The following is a 13,533-nucleotide window of genomic DNA, read 5'->3' on the forward strand; positions in this document are numbered from 1 at the left end:
TCTGATTTTGCCATGTGTTTGCCCCTTGCTATTCTCCAGTTTCTGAAGTCCAGTCACACCATTAACTGAGCCAAAACAAAACCATGGGAGCTGGGCAACAAATTCTGCCAACTGAAGAGGTACAGAAAGAACTGACATCTACGGACAAGGCCTCAGCTGGCTCCTGTGTATCATAACTGGAATGGGGAGCATTTGCCCATATCCAGGACCTTTGGAGAAATCAAGATAACTAAGGGATCGCACTGTGAGCAGAAGGGAAAAAAAGGAGGGAGAATTGTTTCCAGGCAGCTCCTTTGCAGGTAGCAACCTGGCCAGCTCACAGGTGCTGTTAACCCAGGGCTTCCCCTCTGCAAAACCCAGTCTGGGTTTGTGAGCAAACTTAAATCATAGTCATCCTGATACCACACTGATAATAGAACTGTCTGGAAGCTGGGGGAAGGAAAGAAGAGCTAAATGCCTATAAAAGTCATTTTCTCTTTTATTTGTTATCTTGCTTATAATGATCACACCATGTTTCCTATCTATATTTACAGTAAGTTGTAGGCTGATCTCTAGAGGCCCCTGGATAACTTATTATTAACGATGTCTTCTTATTATGGAAGGTGATTTATTATCAGAATGATTCTATTTGTACTGGCTATGTTGTTCTGCTGCCAGCACAAAGCTCTTACCCTCTTCAGAGCAAAAGGTCATGTTCTTGCAGCACTGTGTGCCCAGCTCCACAACACTGAGCCAGTGAGTCTGCAGATTACACACATGCATGGGGCAAAAGGGATAAAACCAAGAAGGGTGGCCCCAGTGCACCCACACTGTTCAACTGATCCATAGCTGTGGAATGCATGGGCGCTCCTTCTCCTGCTGCCGCCCTTTGCCCCTCCTTACCCTCTGCCTACATCGCCTGTACATAATGAGGTCACCATTTAAGGATCTGTATACTTCTCAAAAAATCATATCTTCCATAATTTGTACCTTGAATGGCCAGTCAACAAGTGTTTAACCTTGGGAAATTAAAATTGCTTTTTTACCCTGTCCTGGAGTCCATGCACTCCAAGGCTCATGGACACTCTTCTAGCTATAATAAGGGACCATCTGGAGTTTGGTAATAGGTTTGCAAGGCACAGGGGACTTTTAACACCGGTTTCTCTGCCGAGACTGAAAGAAGCAGCAGGAGCAGGTACACAGCTTTCCAAGCAGAAGATCACAGGATTTAAAGTGCAGGAGAGAGGCTGCTCCTGGGAAGTCACCCTGTGGTTCGGGATAGACCAAACTAGCCCTTCCGTGGCTGCTTTCCCATCTCTGAAGCAGCAGAGAGCCCCAGGGTCCCCCCGCCGCGGCTCCTCGCTACGGGGCCGCGCACCCCGCGCCCTCCCTCTAGCGGCGGCTGCTCCGCTCCCCCAGAGGCCCCTCCGGGTCCTGTGCATCGAGGCTTATTTTTTCCATACCTCGCCTTGCAATATTTATATCCACTTTCCCCACAGGCCTTTCAAACTGGCCACAGCCTTTCCTGATGCCCACACCTCCAGCCCCTGTGCTGTTTCTGCTGTTTGTGGTTTTAATACCTCCCTTTCTATGACTTGCTCACCCCCTGTTAGCTCTTACTGAGGAACACTGGTAGGTCCTTGTTAAGTTTTAACACTAAGGATGGCAGATGCAGGGAATCTGACCGGTTTTGCCATATGCAAGCAGAATCCAGACCCACATGTTGCTGCATATTTGGCATTAGCAAAGATCTGCTTTCTACACCTGTAAAAAGCAGCAGAACTAAATAGACCCCAAGGAGATTTCAAGCAGAAAAATGGGAGAAATCTTGAGGCTGTTCACTGCACATGCTTTACTCAGTGCCCAGAAAAAAGCCTATGCAGTTCCAGCATTGCAAGTGATCATATATCAGCTGGAAAAGAGCCCTGGGTGCTGATCAGGAGGACATGGGAATTCAGTGCCACAAGATGTCATGAACTGAATAAAACAGAGAAAGGAGATGAACTGGACCGCTGGATGCTCAGAGACGGAATCACTAAAGATGCAGCATTTTTGTAGCAATATTAAATCTCAGAGTTCAGAGTTTGAATCATTTTCTGAAGAGCAGGAATTAGGAAAGTGCCTAACAGGAGATATATATGTGTATATATTAACCTCAGCCTTCTGCAAGAAGCTCTTCTCTCTCTTTCTCTCCATCATACCAGCATGCAGCATTGGAGACAGGGAGACAGCCTGATTCAACAGCGATCAGTAAGAAATGCTGTAAGCTGACAGTAGCTATTACGCAGGATGGGGAATGCCAGCCACCATTACAGGATGCTAAAAGTACCCATAGGAAGAGCCATGCCTGATTCAAGCCTGTCTGAGGAATATGCCTCAGGTTCCTGGGGCAGAAAGCAGAATAAAATAAACAGAGGCAGAAAGAGTCCCATCAGACGTGACTGCCGGCTGTGGCCAAGCTGTTGGTGAAAGGCCACTTTTCAAAGCAGGTCTGAGATGGGCCTCAAGCAGGACATGGAGAGCAGCTTGGAAGAGGTTTGACAATCAGTTTTGAACCCCTGCCATGGATGGAGGCCACAAGAGTGAAAGCGTGTAGCCTGGCCTTTGATGAGAGATGCAGAAGAATAGAGATGAGAAAAGCTGGAATACCCTGGCTGTGTCTGGGGACATGTGTCTGCTACTAAATGGTGCTGCTTTTTGGAAGGGAAAGAAGAAGAAGCATCTGGGGCCTTGCAAACTCACCTCATGTGTGAGTTCAAAGACAAGTGAACTGTTGTTTGACCCTACTTCCAGCTGCTGCCCCTCATAACAAGACCCGAGAGAGACGAGGGGAACAAACATAGAAAGCCTAACATGAAGGGATGGATTTTAGGGACATTTTTCTTTCCAGCAGCACTTGTCTGAGCTTGGAGAGGTCCCATGAGGTCAGATAGGGTAGGATGCAGAAAATGAGGGATGGGAAAACAGGAGGAAAGAAAGAGAGAGAGAGAGAAAGAAATAGAAAGAGAAAGAGAGAAAGAAAGAGAAGTGAGAGGTAGGAAGGAGCATCCTCACAGCACTCAAAGTTTGGAAAGATCACAGCCAAACTCTGTCTTCACACCGTGGTGCTGCTTTCGCAAAAGGTGGAAATATTAGTTTGTAATTGTTTTCTTACTGCAGTTGTTAGAAGGGGAGGAGGAAGGGGGATCACCTTCAAAAAAATAAATACAAATAACTGCTTTAACAGGAAACTTTTGCTGCTGTAATTTATTGAAAGGCAAAATGAGCTCCGATTACATTATCCACCCGCATTGTGCCGGGAACGCATACTTCGGATATTGCGCTATAATCCAATGACTGCTCCTGAATTATTAACACCAAGTTGTTATTAGAAGTTGCCTGGCTTATTTCTGCCATTCTCCCCCTCCCCGCCTTTTATTAAGTTTCAATTGATTCCCCACACCTCCTCCTGCCCCCCAAAAATGAGCCCTCGCCTCCCTGCTCCTTCATAGCTGCCACAAACGTTACTTGCATTTGGCAGCCTGGTGAATTATTCACGTGTGCCGGGAGCAGCAGAGATATTACAGGTCTCGGAGGAGGCGGCACGGCTCGGCTGTTACAGTCCCGGGTGGCTGTGTCATTACCCCTCCCCAACAAAGTTTTGTCGGGCCCCAAGTCCAGAGCAAAGTTTTGGGGCGGGGGGGCATCCTGCATTCAGCCCCTCCGCTGCTCCTGTCCCGGTTGAAGAGAAGGAGCCCCCGGGCTCGGGCCGAGGTGGGAATCACCCCCAGGCTCAACACCCCCAGCCCAGCCCCGGAGGGCACAGAGGTGACAGTGAACCCCACTACTGCACGTAATTTCCAGCCGCCTCCTGGCGCAGCTGCGCGGCCTGGGTGCTGCCTGCCCCCCGCCTCCCTCGCGCCCATTCCCGCGGTCTCAGGGAAATATCGCAGAGCCCCGGTCCCCCGCTTCTAGGCTCTCCCCTGGAGCCGGGAAGGGCTGGAGAGGAGGCTGTGGCTGCCCTCCGTCCCGAAACGAGAAGTGACCCACGGGATAGTCAGGGTTCGAACAGAGGGTCGGGTCTGCGCTCATCCCCACCCGCCCCGCGGCCCGGCCTTGCCTCTACCGGGATTGGGACAGGGCAGGGAGAGCCCGAGAGTTGCTAAATCCCTGCTGCGCATAGAGCCTGGCACGGCCGGGAGGCCTCAAATGCCCCCGGTCTTCTCCGTCGCACATCCCTGCCCTCCAGAGGGGGCCTGCAGATTGCATTTATCGAAGTTGGGTTTGTTTGTTTGTTTGGATTGTTGTTGGTTTTTTTTTCTTTTTTTAATTAAAGTAATAAAAAACAAGTTTTTGCCTTGTCTGAATCTGGGACAGGCACGTTCCAGCTGTTGTTCCCGATGAGACAGCGTCCAATTTGGTTTCTTGGACTAGAAGTTAAAATACTGGAGTTTAAAAGAATAAAAATAAAAGAATAAAAAAAATAGATGCTCATATTTGCCTTTCCCTCGCAGGAACCCCTGCGGCGGTTGCAGGAGGACCCTGTCCCCGGGGGGGAGCCAGCAACACAGACCAGCTCTCCAGCTTCCCCGGGAGCACCCGAAAAACCGTCAGATGTGGTGGCTTGAGAGGGGACGTCGTGGCCCCCGGCATTTGGGATGAGGACATCCCCGCGGTACTCCTCCGCCATGGGAAACTCTTCCCACAGTCCCGTGCAAGGCGACGAGAGGGCCGGAGAAGTGGAGTCCTTGTCCTCGATAGTTACTTTTAATTTGCGCTTTGCACCAGCTTGCAGGGGGCCGAGCTCCCCGATTTTCCTTGCACCCCGCCTGGGAGTATACCCGCTTACATCGGCCGAGGGGCTCGCTCAAATTTAAGTTCATCCCTCTCTCCTGGCCCTACGACAGGGTGGCGGAGGAGGTCCGGGCACCGCCGTGTCCGGCTTCACTCCGAGGGGATTTTGGAGGGAAACACATCGGCCTCGGGGGTGGGCAGGGGCTGCCTGGACTCTGCAGCTTTGCCTGTCCCGGAGTCGTTGGGTCACCCCGGGAGTTCGTTTGCAAACGAAAAAGTCCCACGGAAAGACGGGAAGACGGGCACTGCGCAGCCTGCCCGCTCGGGGAAGGCTGCTCCCCGCTCACCCGCTTTTGTCCGGGGCTCTAAGGGGGTGGATTTTGTCCCTGTCCGGCCTTGCACTAGTCTCATCCCCGCTGCCGGAGCCCCCCGAGGGTACGGCGGCTTCTCCGGTTTTCCCTACCGGGGAAAGGACGGGACTTCGCGGGGACTCCGCGCTCCAGTCGGACCGGGAGCGCTGCCCCTGGCCCCGGCTCCCCGGGAGGGTGCGGGCACTTGGGTCAGATTTATTTTTGGTGCAGCTAAGTTTTTTCCCCCGCAGGGAGCTGGTTGCGAGGGGAGGAAGGAGCGGGCGATAGCTGTGAAACGACCTCCAGAGACGTGCTCAGCCAGGGAATTTCTCCCCAGTCCCGCAGTGTCCCCCGACCCCCTCAACACACCCTTCGCAGCAGAGGCAGGAGCCGGCGGGCGCTCAGCTCGGGGTGGTTGTTTTCCAAGGGGAGCAACGACGAACAGTGCCCGGCGGCGTCAGGGACAGGGGACACCTGTGGGTACGTTTTAGCAGCAGTTTTGCAAGAGAGGGCTGGGACACGGACCTCGGAGTCCGCCACGGCTCTCGTTTCTCTGGGCTCCACGGCGGGTCCCACCGGGCTCTCTCTGCCTCTCGGCACTCGCAGCCTCGAACTTGGGGAGTGCTTAAAAACAAAAATAACAGTTATTTCCTATGTTCCCGACTCGCCACCCCGGCCCCGTGCGGGATGCTGTGCCAGGACCCTGCGCTCGCTGTCAGCTAGAGGGCACGGAGTTTGCTCCTCTCCGCGCTGCTAACAGGGAGCTGCAACATGTTTACACCACTTAAACTAGGCAGACATAACTGGGAGCCATGCACGGCTCAGCTATGCCGGGAAAGGAGGTGTCATTTGTACGCAGTTACTTTGGTGATCAACACTTGAATGATTTATGCCGCCTGCTTTAATTATATTCCTGTGACATTTTCCTGGACAAACGTGGGCCGCGCACAGCCAAAGGCGGGCAGCCCCGGCAGTGCCTGCCGTGCCCGGGACGGTTCCCGGGGGAGAGCAGCCACGTCGACACCCCAAAATACGGCTCTCGGGGCGGCGAAGGAAGACGCCTCCGAAAATGCCACTCGTAGCCAGAGGGATTTTTTTGTTGCCCTCTGAGTATTTTCAGATTCAGCAGTGTTTTTCTGCTCTGCAGAGGAGGAAAGGCCGCTGCTTTATTCGCTTTTCCTCCTAGGTGAAAGGCAGGGACCTGGAGCGACACCTCGACGGCTCCGGGTGATCCCCTCATCCATCCCCGGGTACGGCGAGGGGCCGCCCTTCCCTCCAGCCCTACTCCCCTCCCTGCATCGCAACCAGGTCCCGATCCAAACTTTTCCTTCCTGCATCAGAGGAGGATCAGTACCGCGTTCCCGTCAGAGGGGCTAGATCTGGCAGAAGCGAGGGCGGGGAACGTGTTTTAAGCGCTTCGGATGAGGGTGTTTTTCCTCAAACGACCCCAAAGCTGGGAGACACGACCCGCAACTGCCTCCCGGGGGGACGGGCAGGAGAAGAGCCCTGCGGGATGAAAGATTCCGTGGTGGTGGCCGGAGCAGGTCCCGGCTGCCTCTGGTGCTTTCTTGCTCCCTGGGGCCCTCTGAGGACGGGGAGATGCGATGGGACTTTGCCGCGGGACCCCGAGGGTCTCTAATTCGAGGTTGGATGCGTAGTTGGATGCTGAATAAATAAATAAATTTCGAAGGGTGCGGAGGGGGAATGCTGAGCTCTTCCCCTAAGACAGGGCGAGGGCAACCCAGACTGCCCCTTCTCTGAATTTTGTTCACCCCCGGAAGGTAGAGAGGGAGTCGTCTGCTGGGAGAGAGTTGCGGCGTTTGCAACGGTAAAGTGAATGCAGGGAAAACAAAACCAAATTCACCAAAGGCGCCACCGAGCAGCTGAGGGCACAGCGGAGAGGGGTCGATCGGACCCCGCCAGGACAGCCATAGAGCGCCGGGGCTCCTCGGGGGGAACGGGACTTGCCCCCTTCCCTCTCAGCCATCACCTTTCTTAATCAGGTACTATTTGGGGAGACCCTAGGGACAAAGGTAGGTGGCAGGCCTGAAGCCAGGGCGATGGGCTCCTGCAAAGCAGGAACTCGGCTATCCCCTGACAGCAGCGCTCAAGGCAAACGTAAGAGAGTCTCCCTGTGCCGAAGAACCTGTCCTGAAGCTGCTGCCCGCCCCCCCGGGCTCTACCCCTACTGGGGAGGCAAAAAAGAAGCGGGGTGCATCTAAAGCCCTGTTTCCTGTATAGGCAAGGAAGGGGAGTACGGACTGGGGGGACAGCAGGGGATCCTGAATGGTTTGCACGACTTCGCTGTGGCTGGCACAGTTTTGCCCCTGCCCTGAGCGGAACGGGGTGAGCTCGGGCTGGGGGCGCAAGTTGCGCCCCGGTTCTCTGCCCTGTGTCGCGAGTACAGTGGTCGGGATGCAGCCTGGAGCCGGCGGAGTCTCGGTGCATCCCAAATGCCCACCAGCCCGCCCGAACGAGGAACAAGATTACTTTGGGTTTTTTTGTGTGTTGTGAGGGGTTTGTGTGTGTGTGTGTGTGTGTTTGTTGTTTTGTTTTTTGTTTTTGTTTTTTTTTTTTGGGGGGGGGGAGGTGGTGGTGGTGATGGTTTGGTTTGTGTTTTGTTGTTGTTGTTGTTTTTGATCTTATTTCTGTAATTATAACACCAGCATCCCCGGCTGAGTTCTCAATAAAACCCGGATCTTGACATAAAACGCCACGCTGGAAAATAATGCGAGGGGACACAAGGGAGAGGAGGAAAGTCTCTAATTGGTTAAAATATGTTTAAATCACTTCATAAAACCCAAGCAAAGCAAAGCAAATAATCCACCTAGCAAAGCAAAGAAGCCGGGCGATTTAGAATCAGTGTAATTCGCTCCCCCCCAACCGACTCCCTCCCACCTCCTCGCAGTATTTGATATGATGAATAACCCAATATAGGCCTTTAAAAATAGGTCACTGCATAAAGAGACTCCCAGAGAGCTATAAAAAATGGGAAGAGGGCGCTTTAAGGAAAGGAGCCATTTGCTTCTTTTGTGCTTGTTTGTTACCTAGCGGCCTGGGAGCTGCCAGCCGCCCTCCTCCTGCCCGTCAAGGTGAGAAGGGAAAGTTAGGGCCGGCCCCGGGCTTTCCTCCTGCCCCACCGCCCCGCTATGCGCCCGGCGGTCGCCCCGTCCAGCCCTGGCCCGGCCCGGGAGCTGCGACTCGGCCGCCCCACGGGGAGCTCGGGAGTGCTCCCGCGCAGGGTGGGGGCCAGGCAGTTCACCCCCTGCTCCGGGCTTTGTCTTCGGCCCTGCGGAGCAGCGAGACCGAAGCGGGCTGGTGGCCCGGGTAAAATTATAATGAGGGGTTCTGGCTGCCACGGACGGCAGCACCGGCCCGGGCTCCGTTTGCCCCGAGCATCGGGGGCACAGCAAGCCCCGCCGCCGCTACCCCTCTCCAAAGCCACCCGCGGGCTCGCAGCAAAAGGCCTCGGGCTGGAAACCGGCCCATTCCGGCCCCGATACGGAGCTTTGCTGGGCGCTGGAACCCGGCCGCTGCCTGCTCCTTCTCCCCGCGCTGCCCCCGGTCGTCATCACCCACCACCCCCGGCCCCAACCAAGCCGAAAAAGCCGCCGACATCCCGGCAGCGATTCCGGCCCGCGCCCCGCCGCGCAGCCCGTCCGCGGGTACCCCCGGCACCGACACTCTTCCGGGGGGGCCCTACCCCGCCGCCGAGCTACCCGCGCCCCGGCCCGCGCAGCCCGCTCCGACACAGGGCATTGGGAAAAAGGAGCACGACAAATTCGACGGAAGCCTTCGGTTTTTATTGGAAAAGAAATGTTTGCCTTACCTGGAACCAGGCTCTCCCCTTCTTCCCCTCATTAAAAAATCAAACGGCTCTGGGTAGAGCCGAAGAAAGACAATTTAAATAAACTAGTAGTCGAAATTAACAGGAGGGAGAAATAGAAGGAAAAAAAAATCTCGGGGGTGGGGGAAAAAAAATATACCGCCGGATATATTTCGTTTTGTTTTGTTTTCGCTTATTATTATTTTTCACTATACTGTATTATCCTGATGCAATAAAGGCTGGTTTGTAATGTAATTTAAAAATATATATGTCCAAACAAATAGCAGGGCCAGAATATGACAAGTGCATACAGCATTATAATTCAACCGGGCTCCACCTCCATACCGCCTCCTAATTAATGGGTCTCCGAACTTGCAAAAGCCTGCATTGGACAGAGAGAGAGAGAGAGAGCGAGTGAGAGAGAGAGAGAGAGAGAGAGAGAGGGCGAAAAGTGTCATTGAAGATAATTGATTACCTCCCAATCAACAATAACTTGTTAGCAATAGTCAATTACCCCGTCTCTTCTCGCCTCTTCCCCTTGGTCCGAGGTCTCGGTGTAAGGGCTGCTCTCCCCCTCTCCGAAGGCGTCCTTTTAAATTTTTTTTCTTTTTCTTTTATTTTTTAAAATTATTGAGGGGGGAAGTATTCGCTTTTGGGGTAGGGGGGGAGGGCAGGGAAAGTGCTGCGATTTGGGGTGTTTCTTAAAATAGCAGCTGGGAAGAGGAAGAGAGAGGAGAGGAGAGAGCGAGCAAGCAGAGAGTGAGAAAAGAGAGGGGGGGGGGGTGGTGAAAAATCCCCGATCCAAAACCCTGGGACAAGAGGTGCAGCAGGACCACCTCTCGGCGAGGGACCGACGGCAGCTCCGCTCCGGCCACAGCCCGCCACCCGACGTGGCTCTCGCTGGGAGGACCCGGGGCTCCTTCGCCGGAGTTGGAGGTGGGCTTCAACTTTTGCTCGCTGTCTCCGCCGCCGTCACCCCGCGGTCCCGCCGGGGGCTTCTCCCCGCGGCAGAGCATCCCCGTCGCGGGTGGGGAAGGCAGCCCCGAGCGGCCCGGCCCCACCATGACTTCCAAAGAAGAACCCAAGCCCTCTTCGGGGGAAGAACGGCGGCGGAGCCCCTTGGATCACCTCCCACCGCCGGCCAACTCCAACAAGCCACTCACTCCCTTCAGCATCGAGGACATCCTCAACAAGCCCTCGGTGCGAAGAAGTTACACCCTCTGCGGAACGGCCCACCTCCTCTCCGCCGCCGAGAAGCACCCCCCGGCCGGGTTGCCCCTCTCCGGCCGGGCGCTGCTCTCCCAAACCTCACCCCTCTGTGCCCTGGAAGAGCTGGCCAGCAAGACCTTCAAGGGACTGGAAGTCAGCGTGCTGCAAGCGGCCGAAGGTAAGCCCCTCGCAGAGCGGGGGGATCCTCCCGCGGGTGGGTGCCCCGCTCCTCCCCACAGACTGTTTTTCCTTTCTCCTCCCTCCCCCCACATCTCCCGGGGTGTCTCACGGGGTGGGATAAGGGGTCCCGGGGCGGCCGGTACCCGGCGACATCCTCCCTCCGCGGCCCTCGGGGTGTGGGACCGACGGCTCTGCCCCGTTCCACCCCGACAGCGACGGGACAGGGGCGTGGGTTCTGGGGCCTCGGGTGGGGAGGACATGAGGAAAGTGGCGACAATCTGGCGGCTCGTCGGCAGGCAGGGACGGGATGACGATCTTCGGGCAGCGGCAGACGCCGAAGAAGCGTCGAAAGTCGCGGACGGCCTTCACCAACCACCAGATCTACGAGCTGGAGAAGCGGTTCCTCTACCAAAAATACCTGTCACCGGCGGACCGGGACCAGATCGCCCAGCAGCTGGGTCTCACCAACGCCCAGGTCATCACCTGGTTCCAGAACCGCCGCGCCAAGCTCAAGCGAGACCTGGAGGAGATGAAGGCCGACGTGGAATCAGCCAAAAAGCTGGGCCCCAACCCCGCCGTGGACATCGTGGCCTTGGCCGAGCTGGAGCCCAGCGCCGAGGGAAGGGGCAAGGCGCGCTCCGGTTCCCCTCCGCGGCCCCCCTCCGCCGCCCGGGAGCCCGGCGCCCCGCCGCCGCCCCGCCCCGCCTCGCCCCCCACGGAGCGGCCCCGCAGCCGCCGGGACAGCGAGGAGGAGGAGGAGGAGGAGGAGGAGGACGTGGAGATCGACGTGGATGACTGAGGGGCGGCCGGCGGGCCTCCCACACCACCACCCCCTCCCCTCGCCCTGTCCCGTTCGCCCCCCCACACCCCGGCAGCTCCAAATTGGCACCCCCGGCCCCCCATCCCGGCCCCGGCAGCGCGGCAAGGCGGCTGCTCCACTCGGTCGGAGCAATAAGCAATAGAAACTCACCACATACACACACTCAAATTAATTTAGAGTAGAGTCGGTGTCCCTCCGCCTGTCACATCTTGGAATGGTGCAATTATGGACGGGTTCTGTATAAATATTTAAACGTATATATGGGATTATTTTCCTTCCCCCTTCTTTTTGAGGTTTTGATTTTTTTTTTAATAGCTATCAATGACGATTATTTTGTCTATAAGGGAGACGCATAATCTTGGAATAAACTCGGCTTCCAACACATGTTTGGGTAGGCAGTTGTTTTCAAAGACTTCGGAAACGAACCACTTTAGAGGAGATTTAAATTAGGCAACAGCAAAAATCAGCCACTTTTCTTTCCTTGCATGTTTCAGATGTGCACGAAGTAATTTTTCCTTTTAAAAATATTTTTTTTTCGCAATTTTGGGAACTTGGGGATGGGTTATAATGCAAGTTGAAAAATATATACTTTCTTTTTTTCCCTAGAGCATAGAGATTTGTCTCCAATGCAATTTCTGCCTCATTTTACCGATTAAAAGCTATTTTTACCATTTTCTGCTATTGTTGTGCTTTTATTAAAAAGCTGCCTTTCGTATTTTTTATATGAAGGTGGTAACAAAAAAAAAAGGAAAATGAAAAAAATCTTAGAATTATTTTTTACTCTTTTTAGAATTTTTGCATGCTACGAAAATAAAAAGGACAAATCCCAAGAACAATACATTTAAATATTACACTATAAATTTAAAAAATGTACAGATTTAAAACCTGGTTTTGTTTGAATTGTACAAATTTTAAAAGGCCTGCTATTTAAGTTCCGATAGGGACAATGTCGCTTTATTTACTGTCTCTTAGAATTGTACAGATAGCTCTTTTTTCCGATACAATAAAATCTTTACCATTTTAATAGACTTTTAACGTCCTTCTTTGTGAACGAGAAACCGCTCCGCTGGTCCGAGGTTACGACAGACTTTTTTCCCACAGGAGCCTCCTATCTCAGTTGCATTTAAAGTTACTTTAGCTGCAATAGCTGTGAGAAAATGATGCAGAAGGAGCATACGAGCGAGAACTTTATTACTTTTTTAAAAAATGTCTTTTTAAAAGGTTAATGCCAGATTGGGGTTTAGCAGAGGGAGAACCGGCGGCTCAATGAGGCAGGAGGTGCGGGGAGCGGGGGGACGCGCGGCGGCGGGAGCGCGGCGGGGTGAGCGGGATCACCGGCACCCCCCGCACCGCTCCCGCCTCCAGCGGGGCATTTCCAGCACGAAATCAGAGAGGAAGGGCGACGATGGGCAAATAAACGGAATAAAAACATAGTCCGAACGGAGGGAAAGGAGTTATCACCGATTTGAACAAAACGAGTGGTGGGTGTGAGCGGGGGGAGCTGTCCTCCGCCAAAACTCCCGCTTCTGGGCAAAAGTGTTGCCTCTCCGACACTTACAGGGACAGGAGAAGGAAAAGGTTTATTTTCTCCCCTTCTTTTTTTTTTTTTTTCCCTTTTTTTTCGTCTTGTTTTTTTTTTTTTTTTTTTTTGTTCGCCAAAATTAAGGCTCTGGTGAATGTGTTTTCTCTTGGCAGCGTGACCTGCCTTTGCAGTCGGGCAACGTGTGTTTCTCCCTATTCTTTGCAAAATTTATGTGAGAAAGACAAATCTGGTGTACAGTGGCAGAGCTCGGCAGAGAAGTGTCCAGATAAGACAGGCTTGGTTTGTGGGTAGGATTTTTTTTTTTGGTCCAGTTTCTCCGAGGCTAAATAAATCTTTCTCCTCTTTGAGAATGGATGGGGTTGTAATTTTTAGCGTAAAGCATGAAAACTGGGGACAAATGAGCCCTCTTCTCTGAAGTGACAAGCGACAATGGAGCATATACAGCCTCCTGCGGTTCGCCATGCTGAAACAAGCGTGCCCCTCCGCAGCAGAGAGAAGGCGAGCGCTTGGAGACCATATGGTTTTTGAATTTTCTTCACAATTTCCAGACAATTTGATGGATTAGGTTAACCCTCCCTTCCACTGTTTAACTCCACAACAATAGGAGCAGAGCTGTTCTCCCTTCGTCGGGGCATCTGTGCGCTTCTATTCTTCTCTCTTTCTCTCTTGGTATTTGGAACAAGCCTATGAATTACAATGAAATCCACTTTTCTTTAGTATTATTTGGAAGAGCGCTTGTTTTCCGCCACCTCCTGCCCCCAGCCCGCTACTCCCTCTTTTTTTTTGTTTGTTTTTTTCGGGGGGGGGGGGGGAGGGCGTTGGTTTGTTGTTTTGGTTTTTGTTGGTTTGTTGT

The 13,533-nt window shown here is 53.6% G+C and overlaps 1 protein-coding gene across 1 annotated transcript; it reads left to right on the top strand.

Annotated features, from left to right (window-relative positions):
- Nucleotides 1-9,990: 9,990 nt before the first annotated feature.
- Nucleotides 9,991-11,116, top strand: LBX1 (ladybird homeobox 1; the record flags this gene model as incomplete). Its single annotated transcript, XM_080348131.1, has 2 exons — nt 9,991-10,315; nt 10,614-11,116. The coding sequence occupies 2 exons, from the start codon at nt 9,991-9,993 to the stop codon at nt 11,114-11,116; spliced, it is 828 nt and encodes a 275-aa protein (XP_080204257.1).
- Between the last annotated feature and the right edge of the window lie 2,417 nt (nt 11,117-13,533).

This window comes from Nesoenas mayeri, assembly GCF_963082525.1.
Source record: "Nesoenas mayeri genome assembly, chromosome: 7".
NCBI classification, from domain to species: domain Eukaryota; kingdom Metazoa; phylum Chordata; class Aves; order Columbiformes; family Columbidae; genus Nesoenas; species Nesoenas mayeri.